The sequence below is a fragment of the Apium graveolens genome, chromosome 4 (genome assembly GCF_009905375.1).
Source record: "Apium graveolens cultivar Ventura chromosome 4, ASM990537v1, whole genome shotgun sequence".
In the NCBI taxonomy this organism is placed as follows: domain Eukaryota; kingdom Viridiplantae; phylum Streptophyta; class Magnoliopsida; order Apiales; family Apiaceae; genus Apium; species Apium graveolens.
In genome coordinates this window covers 3,513,005-3,525,463 of record NC_133650.1, presented here as the reverse complement: position 1 = coordinate 3,525,463, position 12,459 = coordinate 3,513,005, and the positions used below count along the sequence as shown (strand labels likewise).

The window sequence follows — 12,459 nt, the reverse complement described above, 5'->3', positions numbered from 1 at the left end:
TAATATTAAATGATTATATAAATTAATTTTAAATTATAATTAAAATAAATAATAAATAAAGGTATCACTTAAAAAGAGGTTTCACTTAATAAAGGCTATTATTGTGAATCAATAATATGCCACGTATTCTTATTTTTAATCCATAATATCTCGAATAATATTGAATTTGAACATAACAAAGCATAGTAAACTTGGTCCAGTTTAAGAATCTGGAGATGTTGGGAACAAGGGAAGCAACTGTGGTTGAGGCTTGCTAGCAGTAGCTGGTGGACTAGGATACAAATAATGTTCTTCCTGAGGTACAAAAGGTGACAATGATGTTCCTGGACTTGGACTCCCTTGTGCCAAAACCGTGTCCAATGTTGACACAGGCGAGACATTTGTCACTCTCTTTCTTGGTGCAAACGCAGACTCGGGTAACCCATTTTGGTTCAATTGTAGTTGGAAGTTTCTAGCGTGTTCTTGGAGTTTGAACGATGGTCTTACTGGACCAATGTTAACAGGGTTGTGCTTTGCATTGAAATGTGGAGAAGTAGTGATGGGGAGCTTCTCCACTGTTGGTCTGGCTCCTGTTAGTTTTCTGGACCACATCACGAAAGTTTGATGGGTCAACATGAACACTAATGGCATTTTCTAGTTGCGGTGATTTGTTATTGTTTGGTTTGGGAGAGTAAGAGAAACTAGAAGAAGCCATAGAGATTGAAAGAGAGAGTGTTGAAAATGATACACTTAGTTGATAAAACTACTTTGAATGCAATGAGACTCTAAAAGTTTATTTCAACTCTTGAAGAGACCATCTTGAAAAATGAATTAGTTGCATACTCGAGCCAATATAAGCCATAATGAATTAAGTAGGACTTTAAGACTTTTGTGTGGTGATGACGATCTACACTAATTGTTAAGGAACTGAATTTGGAAATATAAGGCGGTGCAGCTGGAAAGTTGGGACTCAAAGGTCATTTATTTGCATGTATCTGCTTAACTTTTTTTCTTTTCTGTAAGTATCTCCTTAACTTTTAATTTTGTACCGCCTAGATATGTGCTTTGTAACAACTGTTTTCATTTGTAATGTATAAGTATTTATTTTAGAGATAAAGATTTATTATAAAATTCGAGAATTTGATGGCTTGGGGAAGAAGGTAGGTAGTGAGGTAATTGATGTTAACTAGTTACATGGTATTGAAATTTGAGTTAAATTATTATTTTAGATAATTGCAAAATACTAAGAAAATTGATTTGCTGATATACTAATTATTTGTTTAAATTGATTTAATCAATATAATGTTATAATATACTGTTACATGATTAATATAAATTTTCATAGGTGAGATCAATATATATAATGTTATTATTATAAACTTAAACTAATGGATAGAGGAGATGGAGGGGTCTTTGTGTAAAATAATATAGTTAATTTCAGTTATTTTTAAATATTTGTACGTGCTAAATTTTAGTTTTGAATGACATTATTAGATTATAAACAATTAAAATTTGATTTTCCAATTTAGAAAATTTTGGATAACAAATTATTTGATCAAAATTATGTTACATATAATACATTATTTACATAATTTCGGATTTTCAAAATATAATATAAGAAACTATCTATAATAATAATAATAGTAATAAAAAGTGACCCAAATGTCCCCAAATTCTTTTGCCTTTTTTTTTTGCCAAATTTAAAGCAGATTTCATTAATGACTTTAAAGAGATTCAATCGAGACAAACCCCCAACTGATCATGCAACCAGGTTGAAAAACAAATAGAGCTAAATAATTAGCCATTTTGTTTCCGGATTGCTTACTGAAAATTAAAAATGAAGGTAATGGTTTCCCGGACAATCCAGAACGCATCTCCCCCGAAAACACTAGTTTCACAATTGACCCTCACATTAATTCGATTGATATTACAATGTTCAGAGGACTCAGTTGCAACAACGAAGTTTAGAGGCCTCATGTTATGAACAAATATTTTTTGTGAGAGGTGAGCATATGTGATTTTCACCACCGTTCCAAACGCACCCCAGCTATCTACCTGCCGGACACCAGCTATAGACCTGCCGAAAGTGTTGTTGATGCGAGATATCCAGATCTCCCAATACACCATCCAATTCATTTTCAACACAACCACCACATCGCACAAAGCGAGACACATCGTATAAAGCGAGACAATCAAACACACAAATAATAACTTCAACAGAACAATACGAAAAAATCCAAAATTCAAAAATCTCGGAATAACACCAAATTGTAATATGTTGTTAGACCAGAGATTTTGAATCCAAAAACTGAATTTTATTATAAAATCCAAGCTCTTACCTTAATAGATCTGAAAACTAAAGTGAAGAATTGTAATGGATTTTTCGAGTTTTGTAATACAAATCTCGATTTTATTAAAGAAAAAGTGAATGAAAGAAGAAGATGAAGATAAATATGGAGATAGAGATGGTAGAAAGGGGGAAAAAGAAGGTAGGGCGGCTAGGGTTAGATGAAGCTAGGGGCGGCCGACTCTGATGCGAGAGAGAAATGCTCATTAATGAAGTTTGACTTAATCAATTTAAATTCTTTTAGTTTGCGTCTATAAATGAAATTGACATGCATTAACAAACACAGAGTCTGCATGCCAAGACTTTCTGCCATTTTTCAGTTCATAATTTACTACCCTATAATCCGTTTCATGCACGGCCTAATTATAACTTAATATTATTATTTATATAATAATTTTTGTAAAAATAAAAAAAATTATAAAAGATATTTAAATAAAATATAATAATTATGTATTACTGATTTTAATGAAGTATATAGTTACTAAATTTTGGATATTTAAAATATTAAGTTTTAGAATATTGTTAAAGATTCTCATATATTTATTTTTAAAATTTAATAATATCATTACATATCAATACTATATTATTAAAATCAAAAGATATCAAAAATGTGACATGGCTATTCATATTTTAATACTTACACCATAAATTCTTTATTTTATAACTAAAATTTTAGTTTACAAATCTTAAATTCAATTTTTTTTTACTTCGAAAACATCCATTTTTTAGTTATCGTTGTTTGTTAAACATAAGGAATCCTATTTCAACATAAGGAATCCTATTTCATAATGAAAGTTTTGTGTTTTTTCAATTTCATGTATTTTTAATTAAATTTTTAAATATAGTATTTGTATTTTTCTGATGTGTATTAATTATTAAGAATTAATTGATTATGAGATTATTTGGTATGCGACTCCGAGAGAATTATAATTTGAATTAATTTTAGCCGATTAAGATGCATTTTTTTTCTTATTTTTAATAATAATAATGTTTTTGAAAGTGGTGTTAACAATTTTTAGGAAGCTATAAAGAAATAACCAATCATAACTTATCAGGTTTAAAATAACATATTACACATAAAATAACATTTTTAATGAAAAATGATAAGTCGTTAGACTGTTTTTTGGACCAAACAAACTCATGTTTTGCTTATAATAGTATAATATAAATATATAGATTGATAATATTGTTTTTAAAATATTATTTTTGATTTCATTTGATCGGTTAGGTTAACATATTCCTAAAATTATGTTAATACCTTCCAAAATAAAGTTTAAACAAACATAATTTTATTAAAAAAATAAATAAACTATCTAATATAACTACAAATTCTATACGGGGAACAAAGAGAATAAAGTATCTAATAAATAATATTCAATTTGAATATAACAAAGCATAGTAACCTTGGTCCAGTTTAAGAATCTGGAGATGCTGGGAACAAGGGAAGCAACTGTGGTTGAGGCTTGCTAGCAGTACTAGCCGGTGGACTAGGATACAAATAAAAGCCTTTATTTGCCATAGCTATCTCCTCCACTGGTACAAAAGGTGACACTGATGTTCCTGGACTTGGACTCCCTCGTGCCAAAACCGTGTCCAATGTTGACACAGGCGAGACATTTATCACTCTCTTTCTTGGTGCAAACGCAGACTCAGTTAACCCATTTTGGTTCAACTGTAGTTGGAGGTTTCTAGCCGGTTCTTGGAGTTTGAACGATGGTCTTACTGCACCAACATTAACAGGGTTGTGCTTTGCATTGAAATGTGGAGAAGTAGTGATGGGGAGCTTCTCGACTGCTGGTCTGGCTCCTGTTAATTTCTGGACCACATCATGATAGTTTGATGGGTCAACATGAACACAAATGGCATTTTCTAGCTGCGGTGATTTGTTATTGTTTGGTTTGGGAGAGGAAGAGGAACTAGAAGAAGCCATGATAGAGATTGAAAGAGAAAGAGAGTGTTGAAAATGATACACTTAGTTGATAAAACTACTTTGAATGCAATGAGACTCTAAAAGTTTATTTCAACTCTTGAAGAGAGACCATCTTGAAAAATGAATTAGTTGCATACTCGAGCCAATATAGGCCAAAATGAATTAAGCAAAACTTTAAGACTTTTGTGTGGTGATGAGGATCTACAGTAATCGTTAAGGAACTGAATTTGAAAATATAAGGCAGTGCAGGTGGAAAGGTCAGACTCAAAGGTCATTATTTGTATGTATCTACTTAACTTTTTTTCTTATCTGTAGGCATCTCCTTAACTTTCAATTTTGTACCGCTTAGATATGTACTGTTTTCATTCGTAACGTATAAGTATTTATTTTAGAGATAAAGATTTATTATAAAATTAGAGAATTTGATGGCTTTGGGAAGAAGTTAGGTAGTGAGGTGATTTATGTTAACTAGTTACATGGTATTGAAATTTGAGTTAAATTATTATTTTAGATAATTGCAAAATACTAAGAAAATTGATTTATTAATATACTAATTTTTTGTTTTAATTGATTTAATCAATATAATGTTATAATATATTGTTACATGATTATAAATTTTCATAGGTGAGATCTATATATATATGTTATTATTATAAACTTAAACTAATGGATAGAGGAGATGTAGGTGTTTGTGTAAAATAATATAGTTAATTTCAGTTGTTTTTAAATATTTGAACGTGCTAAATTTTAGTTTTGAATGACATTATTAGATTATAAACAATTAAAATTTGATTTTCCAATTTAGAAAATTTTGGATAACAAATTATTTGATCAAATTTATGTTACATATAATACATTATTTACATAATTTCGGATTTCAAAATATAATATAAGAAACTATCTATAATAATAATAATAGTAATAAAAAGTGACCCAAATGTCCCGAAATTCTTTTGCCTTTTAGTTTGCATCTATAAATGAAATTGACATGCATTAACAGACACAGAGTCTGCATGCCAAGACTTTCCGCATTTTTCAGTTAATAATTTACTACCATATAATCCGTGTCATGCACGGCCTAATTATAACTTAATATTATTATTTATATAATAATTTTTGTAAAAATAAAAAATTATAAAAGATATTTAAATAAAATATAATAATTATGTATTACTGATTTTAATGAAGTACATAGTTATTAAATTTTGGATATTTAAAATATTAAGTTTTAGAATATTGTTCATACTGAATATAAAGATTCCCGTATATTTATTTTTAAAATTTAATAATACCATTACATATCAATACTATATTATTAAAATCAAAAGATATCAAAAATGTGACATGACTATTCATATTTTAATACTTACACCATAAATTCTTTATTTTATAACTAAAATTTTAGTGTAGAAATCCTAAATTCAATTTTTCTTTTTACTTCGAAAACATCCATTTTTTAGTTATTGTTGTTTGTTAAACATAAGGAATCCTATTTCAACATAATGAATCCTATTTCATATGAAAGTTTTGTGGTTTTTCAATTTCATGTATTTTAATTTAATTTTTAAATATAGTATTTATATTTTTCTGATGTGTATTAATTATTAAGAATTAATTGATTATGAGATTATTTGGTATGCGACTCAAGATTATTATAATTGAATTAATTTTAGAAGAGTTAAAGATGCATATTTTTCTTATTTTTAATATTAATAATGTTTTTGAAAGTGGTGTTAACAATTTTTAGGAAGCTATAAAGAAATAACCAATCATAACTATTACACTTAAAATAACATTTTTAATGAAAAATGATAAGTCGTTAGACGGTTTTTTGGACCAAGTTTTGCTTATAATAGTATAATATAAATATATAGATTGATATTATTGTTTTTAAAATATTATTTTTGATTTCATTTGATCCGTTAGGTTAACATATTCCTAAAATTATGTTAATATCTTTCAAAATAAAGTTTAAATAAACATAATTTTATTAAAAAAATAAATAAACTATCTAATATAACTACAAATTCTATGCGGGGAACAAAGAGAATAAAGTATCTAATAAATAATATTCAATTTGAACATAACAAAGCATAGTAAACTTGGTCCAGTTTAAGAATCCGGAGATGTTGGGAACAAGGGAAGCAACTGGGGTTGAGGCTTGCTAGCAGTAGCCGGTGGACTAGGATACAAATAAAAGCCTTTATTTGCCATAGCTATCTCCTCCACTGGCAGACTCGGGTAACCCATTTTGGTTCAACTGTAGTTGGAGGTTTCTAGCCCGTTCTTGGAGTTTGAACGGTGGTCTTACTGGACCAACGTTAACAGGGTTGTGCCTTGCATTGAAATGTGGAGAAGTAGTGATGGGGAGCTTCTCGACTGCTGGTCTGGCTCCTGTTAATTTCTGGACCACATCACGAAAGTTTGATGGGTCAACATGAACACGAATGGCGTTTTCTAGTTGCTGTGATTTGTTATTGTTTGGTTTGGGAGAGTAACAGGAACTAGAAGAAGCCATGATAGAGATTAAAAGAGAGAGTGTTAAAAATGATACAGTTAGTTGAATGCAATCAGACTCTAAAAGTTTATTTGATCGCTTGAAGAGATGCCAATATAAGCCATAGTGAAGTAAGACTTTTGTGTGGTGATGAGAATCTACAGTAATAAGGAACTGAATTTGGAAATATAAAGCAGTGCAGCTGGAAAGGTCGGACTGTCATTTCTAAACATTTTTTCTTATTTCTAGGTATCTGTTTTAACTCTCAATTTTGTACTTAGTGATTTTTGTACCAAATTATTTGTATGTATTTGCTTTGTACCGATGGTTGTCATCTGTAACGTATAATGTATTTATTTTAGAGATAAAGATATTATAAAATTTGAGAATTTGATGGCTTATGGAACAGGGTAGGTAGTGAGAGAGAGGTGATTGATGTTAACTATTAGAAACATGGTATAGTTAGTTAATTTTTTAATTTTTTTTGCATGTATAGAATTTCTTTTATAAGACTTGGTATGATTGAATTTTGACTTAAATTATTATATAAGATAATTGGAAAATACTAGGAAAATTGATTTTTTATGTACTATTTTTGTTTTAATTACAATATACTATTATACCATTATATTTTTTCATAGATAGCACAAGAGAACTATATATAATGTTATTATTATAAACTTAAAATTGATGGATAGAGGAGATGGAGGTGACTGTGGTTGTGTAAAATAATATAGTTAATTTGAGTTGTTTTTAACTATTTGTATGTACTAGATTTAGTTTAAATGACATTATTAGATTATAAACCATTAGAATTTGATTTTCCAAGTTAAATACTCCCTTCAATCCTAAATTTGTTGGACTTTTAGGCATATTTTAATGTGTAATGAGTGTATACCTTGATTATTTTTAACACTACAAGAAAAACGACATTTTCCTACCAAGCAAATGAAACAAGAAATACTTGGTAGGAAATGGTAGAGCATTTCCTACCAACACCGTAAACCGGTAGCAATTGCTCTAGGTGGGGCCCAGATTGTGTACACGTAAGCACCAAAACCTACCAATATTGGTGGGAAACTCAAAACCTACAATTTTGGTAGGTTTGACCAAAACTTGATACCGAAATGGTCCCATCAACCAGCCCTCACTTATTTATTGATTAAACTTTTTATGAAAAAAGAAATAATATCTTCAATCTGAGATCATTTCCTACCAAGTTTGGTGGGAAAGTGTTTCCTACCAAGATTGGTAGGTTTTGGTAGAATTTTATTGTGAAAATAACCCCACCGACCACATCAGCATGCCACATATTATTAAGAATATATAACATTTTTCTGAATTATAAAAAAATATTAATAATTCAGGTCATTTCCTACCAATATTGGTAGAAAAGGACATCTGGCCATGAAAAGCATTTCCTACCATATTTGGGAGGAAAAGGCCTGAATTATTAATATTTTAAAAATGGACCCACCACCTTTTTAGTTTTGTTTTGGGTGGTGTTAATAGAATGAAGATAAGATGAAAATTTAGGAAGAAGAAGAGAAAGATAAGAAAGAAGAAGAAGAAGGAGAAAAGGGAGAAGTTTGTTTTTCTTCAAGAATCACTTTCATTATAAAGGTATAATTTGATCTCATTGTTCTTTATTTCAATATTGTAAGTTTTTTTTTGTTCTATGTTAGTTAGGATGATATTGTGTATGTTGTATGTATAATTTGTATATGCTTTATAATTGAAGAGAAAAAATGTGAAGTTAAATTGAAATGGTGCTTGTTAATATTGTAGATGGTGAGAAAGATGTTATAATTTGTATGTTAATAATTTATATATGCTTGAAATGTAAACAATTCCAAAAAGTTAAGTTAAATTGAAATATAGTTTTGTTGATATTGTAGATGTCAAATGTAAACCGTGGTTGGATATCACATCGTATGAAAAGTGATCGCATTACGTTAACGGATGAGTATAAAAATGGTGTGGACGAATTTTTAGTTTCGGCAAAAAAGTTTGGGTTGACAAAAGATAAGACGTTGTGTCCTTGTAAGAATTGTGGGAATGGTCATTGAAAAAATTTAGATACCATAAAGTTTCACTTGTATGCTTCCCGATTTTTTGAATCATATACCGTGTGGACTTTACATGGTGAGAAAGAGCCAACAATGGAATCTCGACGGACACGTCATCGTAAATGACATGCACCACCAATTGTGGAACCACCGGTGGATATGTTTGGGTTGTTACGAGATAGTTCCGGGCAAGATTTTATAGCTTCAATGATACGAGGTGTAGTAATAGTAGTAGTATGAATGATACTGAAGAATCTCCAAATTTTGATGATTCTCAATTTTACACCGATGCCAATGAGTCGGGAGCTCCTATTTATCCCGGTAACAAAAATTATACAAAACTCTCTTTCACTACGAGATTGTTACATTTCAAAGACGTATCTCATTGTAGTGAGAAATCATTTAATTTACTACTTGATATTATTGGGAAAGTGTTGCCACGAGATCATAAGCTACCGGTTTCTTATTATGCAATGAAGAAAAAGGTAAAAAATTGAAGTTGGGATATGAAAAAATTGATGTGTGTGCAAATAATTGTATGTTATTTTCATGGGAAAAATGGAAGGAAAATACCAAAGAAGGTGTTAAGACATTTTCCGCTAATTCCCTATTTACAACGATTATACATGTCGGAGCATACGGCTAAATATATGACTTGGCACAAGAATAGAGAAATAAAATAGGGAGAGCTAAGTCACCCCTCGGATGGAGATGATTGAAAAATTTTGACAAGCGATACCCATCTTTTGCTAAGGAGTTTTGTAATGTTCGACTTGGATTGTCGAGTGTTGGTTTCAATCCATTTGGAAATTCCGGAAATAATATATACACATTGTGGCCGGTTGTAGTGGTCGTCTATAATCTACCTCCATCTATGTGTATGAAAAGACCGTTCATGTTTATGACACTACTAATTCCCGGTCCGGATAATCCAAAAAAAATCTCAATGTGTTTCTAAGGCCCCTTATGAATGAATTATTTATTTTATGGCAAAGCGGGGTTAAAACTTATGATCAACATTTGAAAACAAATTTCATCATGAAGGCGGCAATTATGTGGACAATTAGTGATTTTCCCGCTTTAGGTATGCTTAGTGGTTGGTCAACAAAAGGGAAGATGGGATGCCCGGTTTGTATTGGAAATGTACAAGGTTTCTAACTTAAGAATTGCGGAAAATGTTGTTTCTATGGAACGTATCGAACATTTTTGGATAAAAATGATCCGATGCGAAAGAAAAATAAAAAATATACTACAACGGAACTTAAGGTGTTTGATGGTCATACCAAGGGTGAGAAATTACTATCTTCTTTATTGCAAATAGATTTCGCTCCACCCGGAAACACTTTTAGTAAATTCAAGCCTAGGGGCTATGGGGTAGATCATCATTGGACCCACTTTTTAATGTTTTGGGAACTACCGTATTGGGCATCTCATGATATACGATATTGTATTGATGTTATGCATACCGAGAAGAATGTGTTTGAGAATATATTTTACACAATTATAAATGATCGTATCGAGACTAAAGATAAAAAAAAATCAAGAGCGGATTGCAAATATCTAGATGTACGACGTGATTTGTGGATCGATGAAAAGGGGATCATGCCTAAAGCACCTTACACAATTACTAGAACTCAACTCCGGCTTTTGTGTAATTGGATCTCTAAACTTAAACTTCCCGATGGATGTGTCTCGAATATATCCCGTTGTATCAAATGGGATACTTTAAGAATTACCGGTTTTAAATCGCATGATTGTCATATTTTCATACAAAAGTTAATGCCAATTGCTTTTCGTGAATTTTTACCATCTTATATTCTTAAAGCTATCACCGCTCTCTCAAATATTTTCCTTGATATTTGCTCGTCCATTTTACTACGCGAAGATTTGGATGTCTTGGAAAAACATGTAATGAGGACAATGTGTGTGCTCGAAACGGTCATTCCACTGGCTTTATTTGACATTATGGGACACTTACTTGTACACTTGATTGAAGAATGTAGACTCGGAGGACTGGTTTACTATTGTTGGATGTACCCTTTTGAGCGATTGTTGAAGCATATGAAAGATAAGGCCGGCAATTGAGCACGGGTGGAAGGTTCAATTGCGGAGAGATATGTTGAGGAAGAAATGATCAATTTTTCTTCATTTTACATTCGCTCCTCCATAAACACGGTTCATAATACCGCACGTCGGAATGAAGTTGTGGTTAAAGCACAAGAAGAAAATATTTTAGAAGTTTTTAGATATCCTCTTCAAACTATTGGAAAGCACGTTGTTGGGTATTAAAATAAAAGTGATTTGATGATTTCAGAATATTATGTGCTACTAAATATGCCGGAAGTTCAACCGTACATTCGGTAATTTACTACATGTGTCTTTTGTAATTAAATGTTAATTTACTACATGTGTCTTTTGTATAGTGTCATATATAATTTACTAATCACTTTTGTGTTTCAGGGAATTTGATGCCCACATACGTGCGAATGATCCACATATATCAAATGAAAGATTGGAGTCGCTCCAAAAATCCGAATTTAAGCCTTGGTTTAGAGAAAATACTTTCATTAATCCACATATTATATGGTATATTTGATATAAAAATATCTAATATAACATATTTTTATCGTGTATAGGTTGAAAATAGTGTAAACTATGACCTTTTCAAACATTTGATTGATGGACCGGTATGCAATATTTTCTCTTTTCAAGATTGTTTGGTTAATGGATATAAGTTTCATGTTAATGATGGGGTTTTTGTTAAAGGCACTTTTCACTATGATGTTCTTGTTAATTACTATGGTCAAATAGAAGAAATTATTAAGCTTACCTATGGAGAAGTAAATTTTATTTATTTATTTAGATGTCATTGGTTTGATAGTGTTGGAAATGGTGTTCGGGTTGATAAAAATCGTGTTGTGACTATTGATGTGAAATCAAGGTTGAAGTCGAATGAAATATTTATTTTGGCTAGTCAAGCAATTCAAGTATACTATGCTCCTAGTGTATTGAATCCTCGGAGCAATTTGTATACCGTTGTGAATTGTAAAAATCGTCCTATTGATGAAACTACCAATGAATCAAATGAAGAGGCTTTTCAAGAGAATGTATCAAATGCGTCCTCATCGTCCTTTTTCATTGATTTCGCACAATACGATCCCATTCGAATTGATTGAACTCAAAATATGGAAGAAGAAGAGGAAGAAGATGAAGAATTACAAGAAGACGAAGAAGTTAAAAGAGGAGAAGAAGAAGAAGAAGAAGAAAAGAAGCAAAGAAGCAAGAAGAAGCAGAAGAAAAGAAGAAGAAGAAGAAGAAGAAGCAAAAGAAAAGAGAAAAGAGGAAGAAGAGGAAGAAGAGGAAGAGGAAGAAGAGGAAGAGTGGAAGAAGAGAGAAGAAGAGAAGAAGAAGAAAAAGAACGAAGAATTGAAGAAGAAGAAGAAACCGATGTTTTTGAAGATATTGATTGATATGTATTTTGAAATTTAATTGTACTAGTAATGAATTTTAATGGTGAATTTTCTACATTTTTTATATTGGTAAATTTTCTACATTCTCTATATTTAAAATATTGTTAAATTTTCTGGTTGTAAATACATCTAGTAGGAAATAATAACCTCTAGTAGGAAATAACTGG

The 12,459-nt window shown here is 30.6% G+C and overlaps 2 protein-coding genes across 2 annotated transcripts; both read right to left on the bottom strand.

Annotated features, from left to right (window-relative positions):
* Positions 1-201: 201 nt before the first annotated feature.
* LOC141718192 (VQ motif-containing protein 11-like) lies at positions 202-630 on the bottom strand. The gene has a single exon (XM_074520571.1). The coding sequence runs from the start codon at positions 628-630 to the stop codon at positions 202-204; it is 429 nt and encodes a 142-aa protein (XP_074376672.1).
* Positions 631-3,740: 3,110 nt separating this feature from the next.
* On the bottom strand, positions 3,741-4,256 carry LOC141718191 (VQ motif-containing protein 11-like). Its single transcript, XM_074520570.1, has one exon. The coding sequence runs from the start codon at positions 4,254-4,256 to the stop codon at positions 3,741-3,743; it is 516 nt and encodes a 171-aa protein (XP_074376671.1).
* Between the last annotated feature and the right edge of the window lie 8,203 nt (positions 4,257-12,459).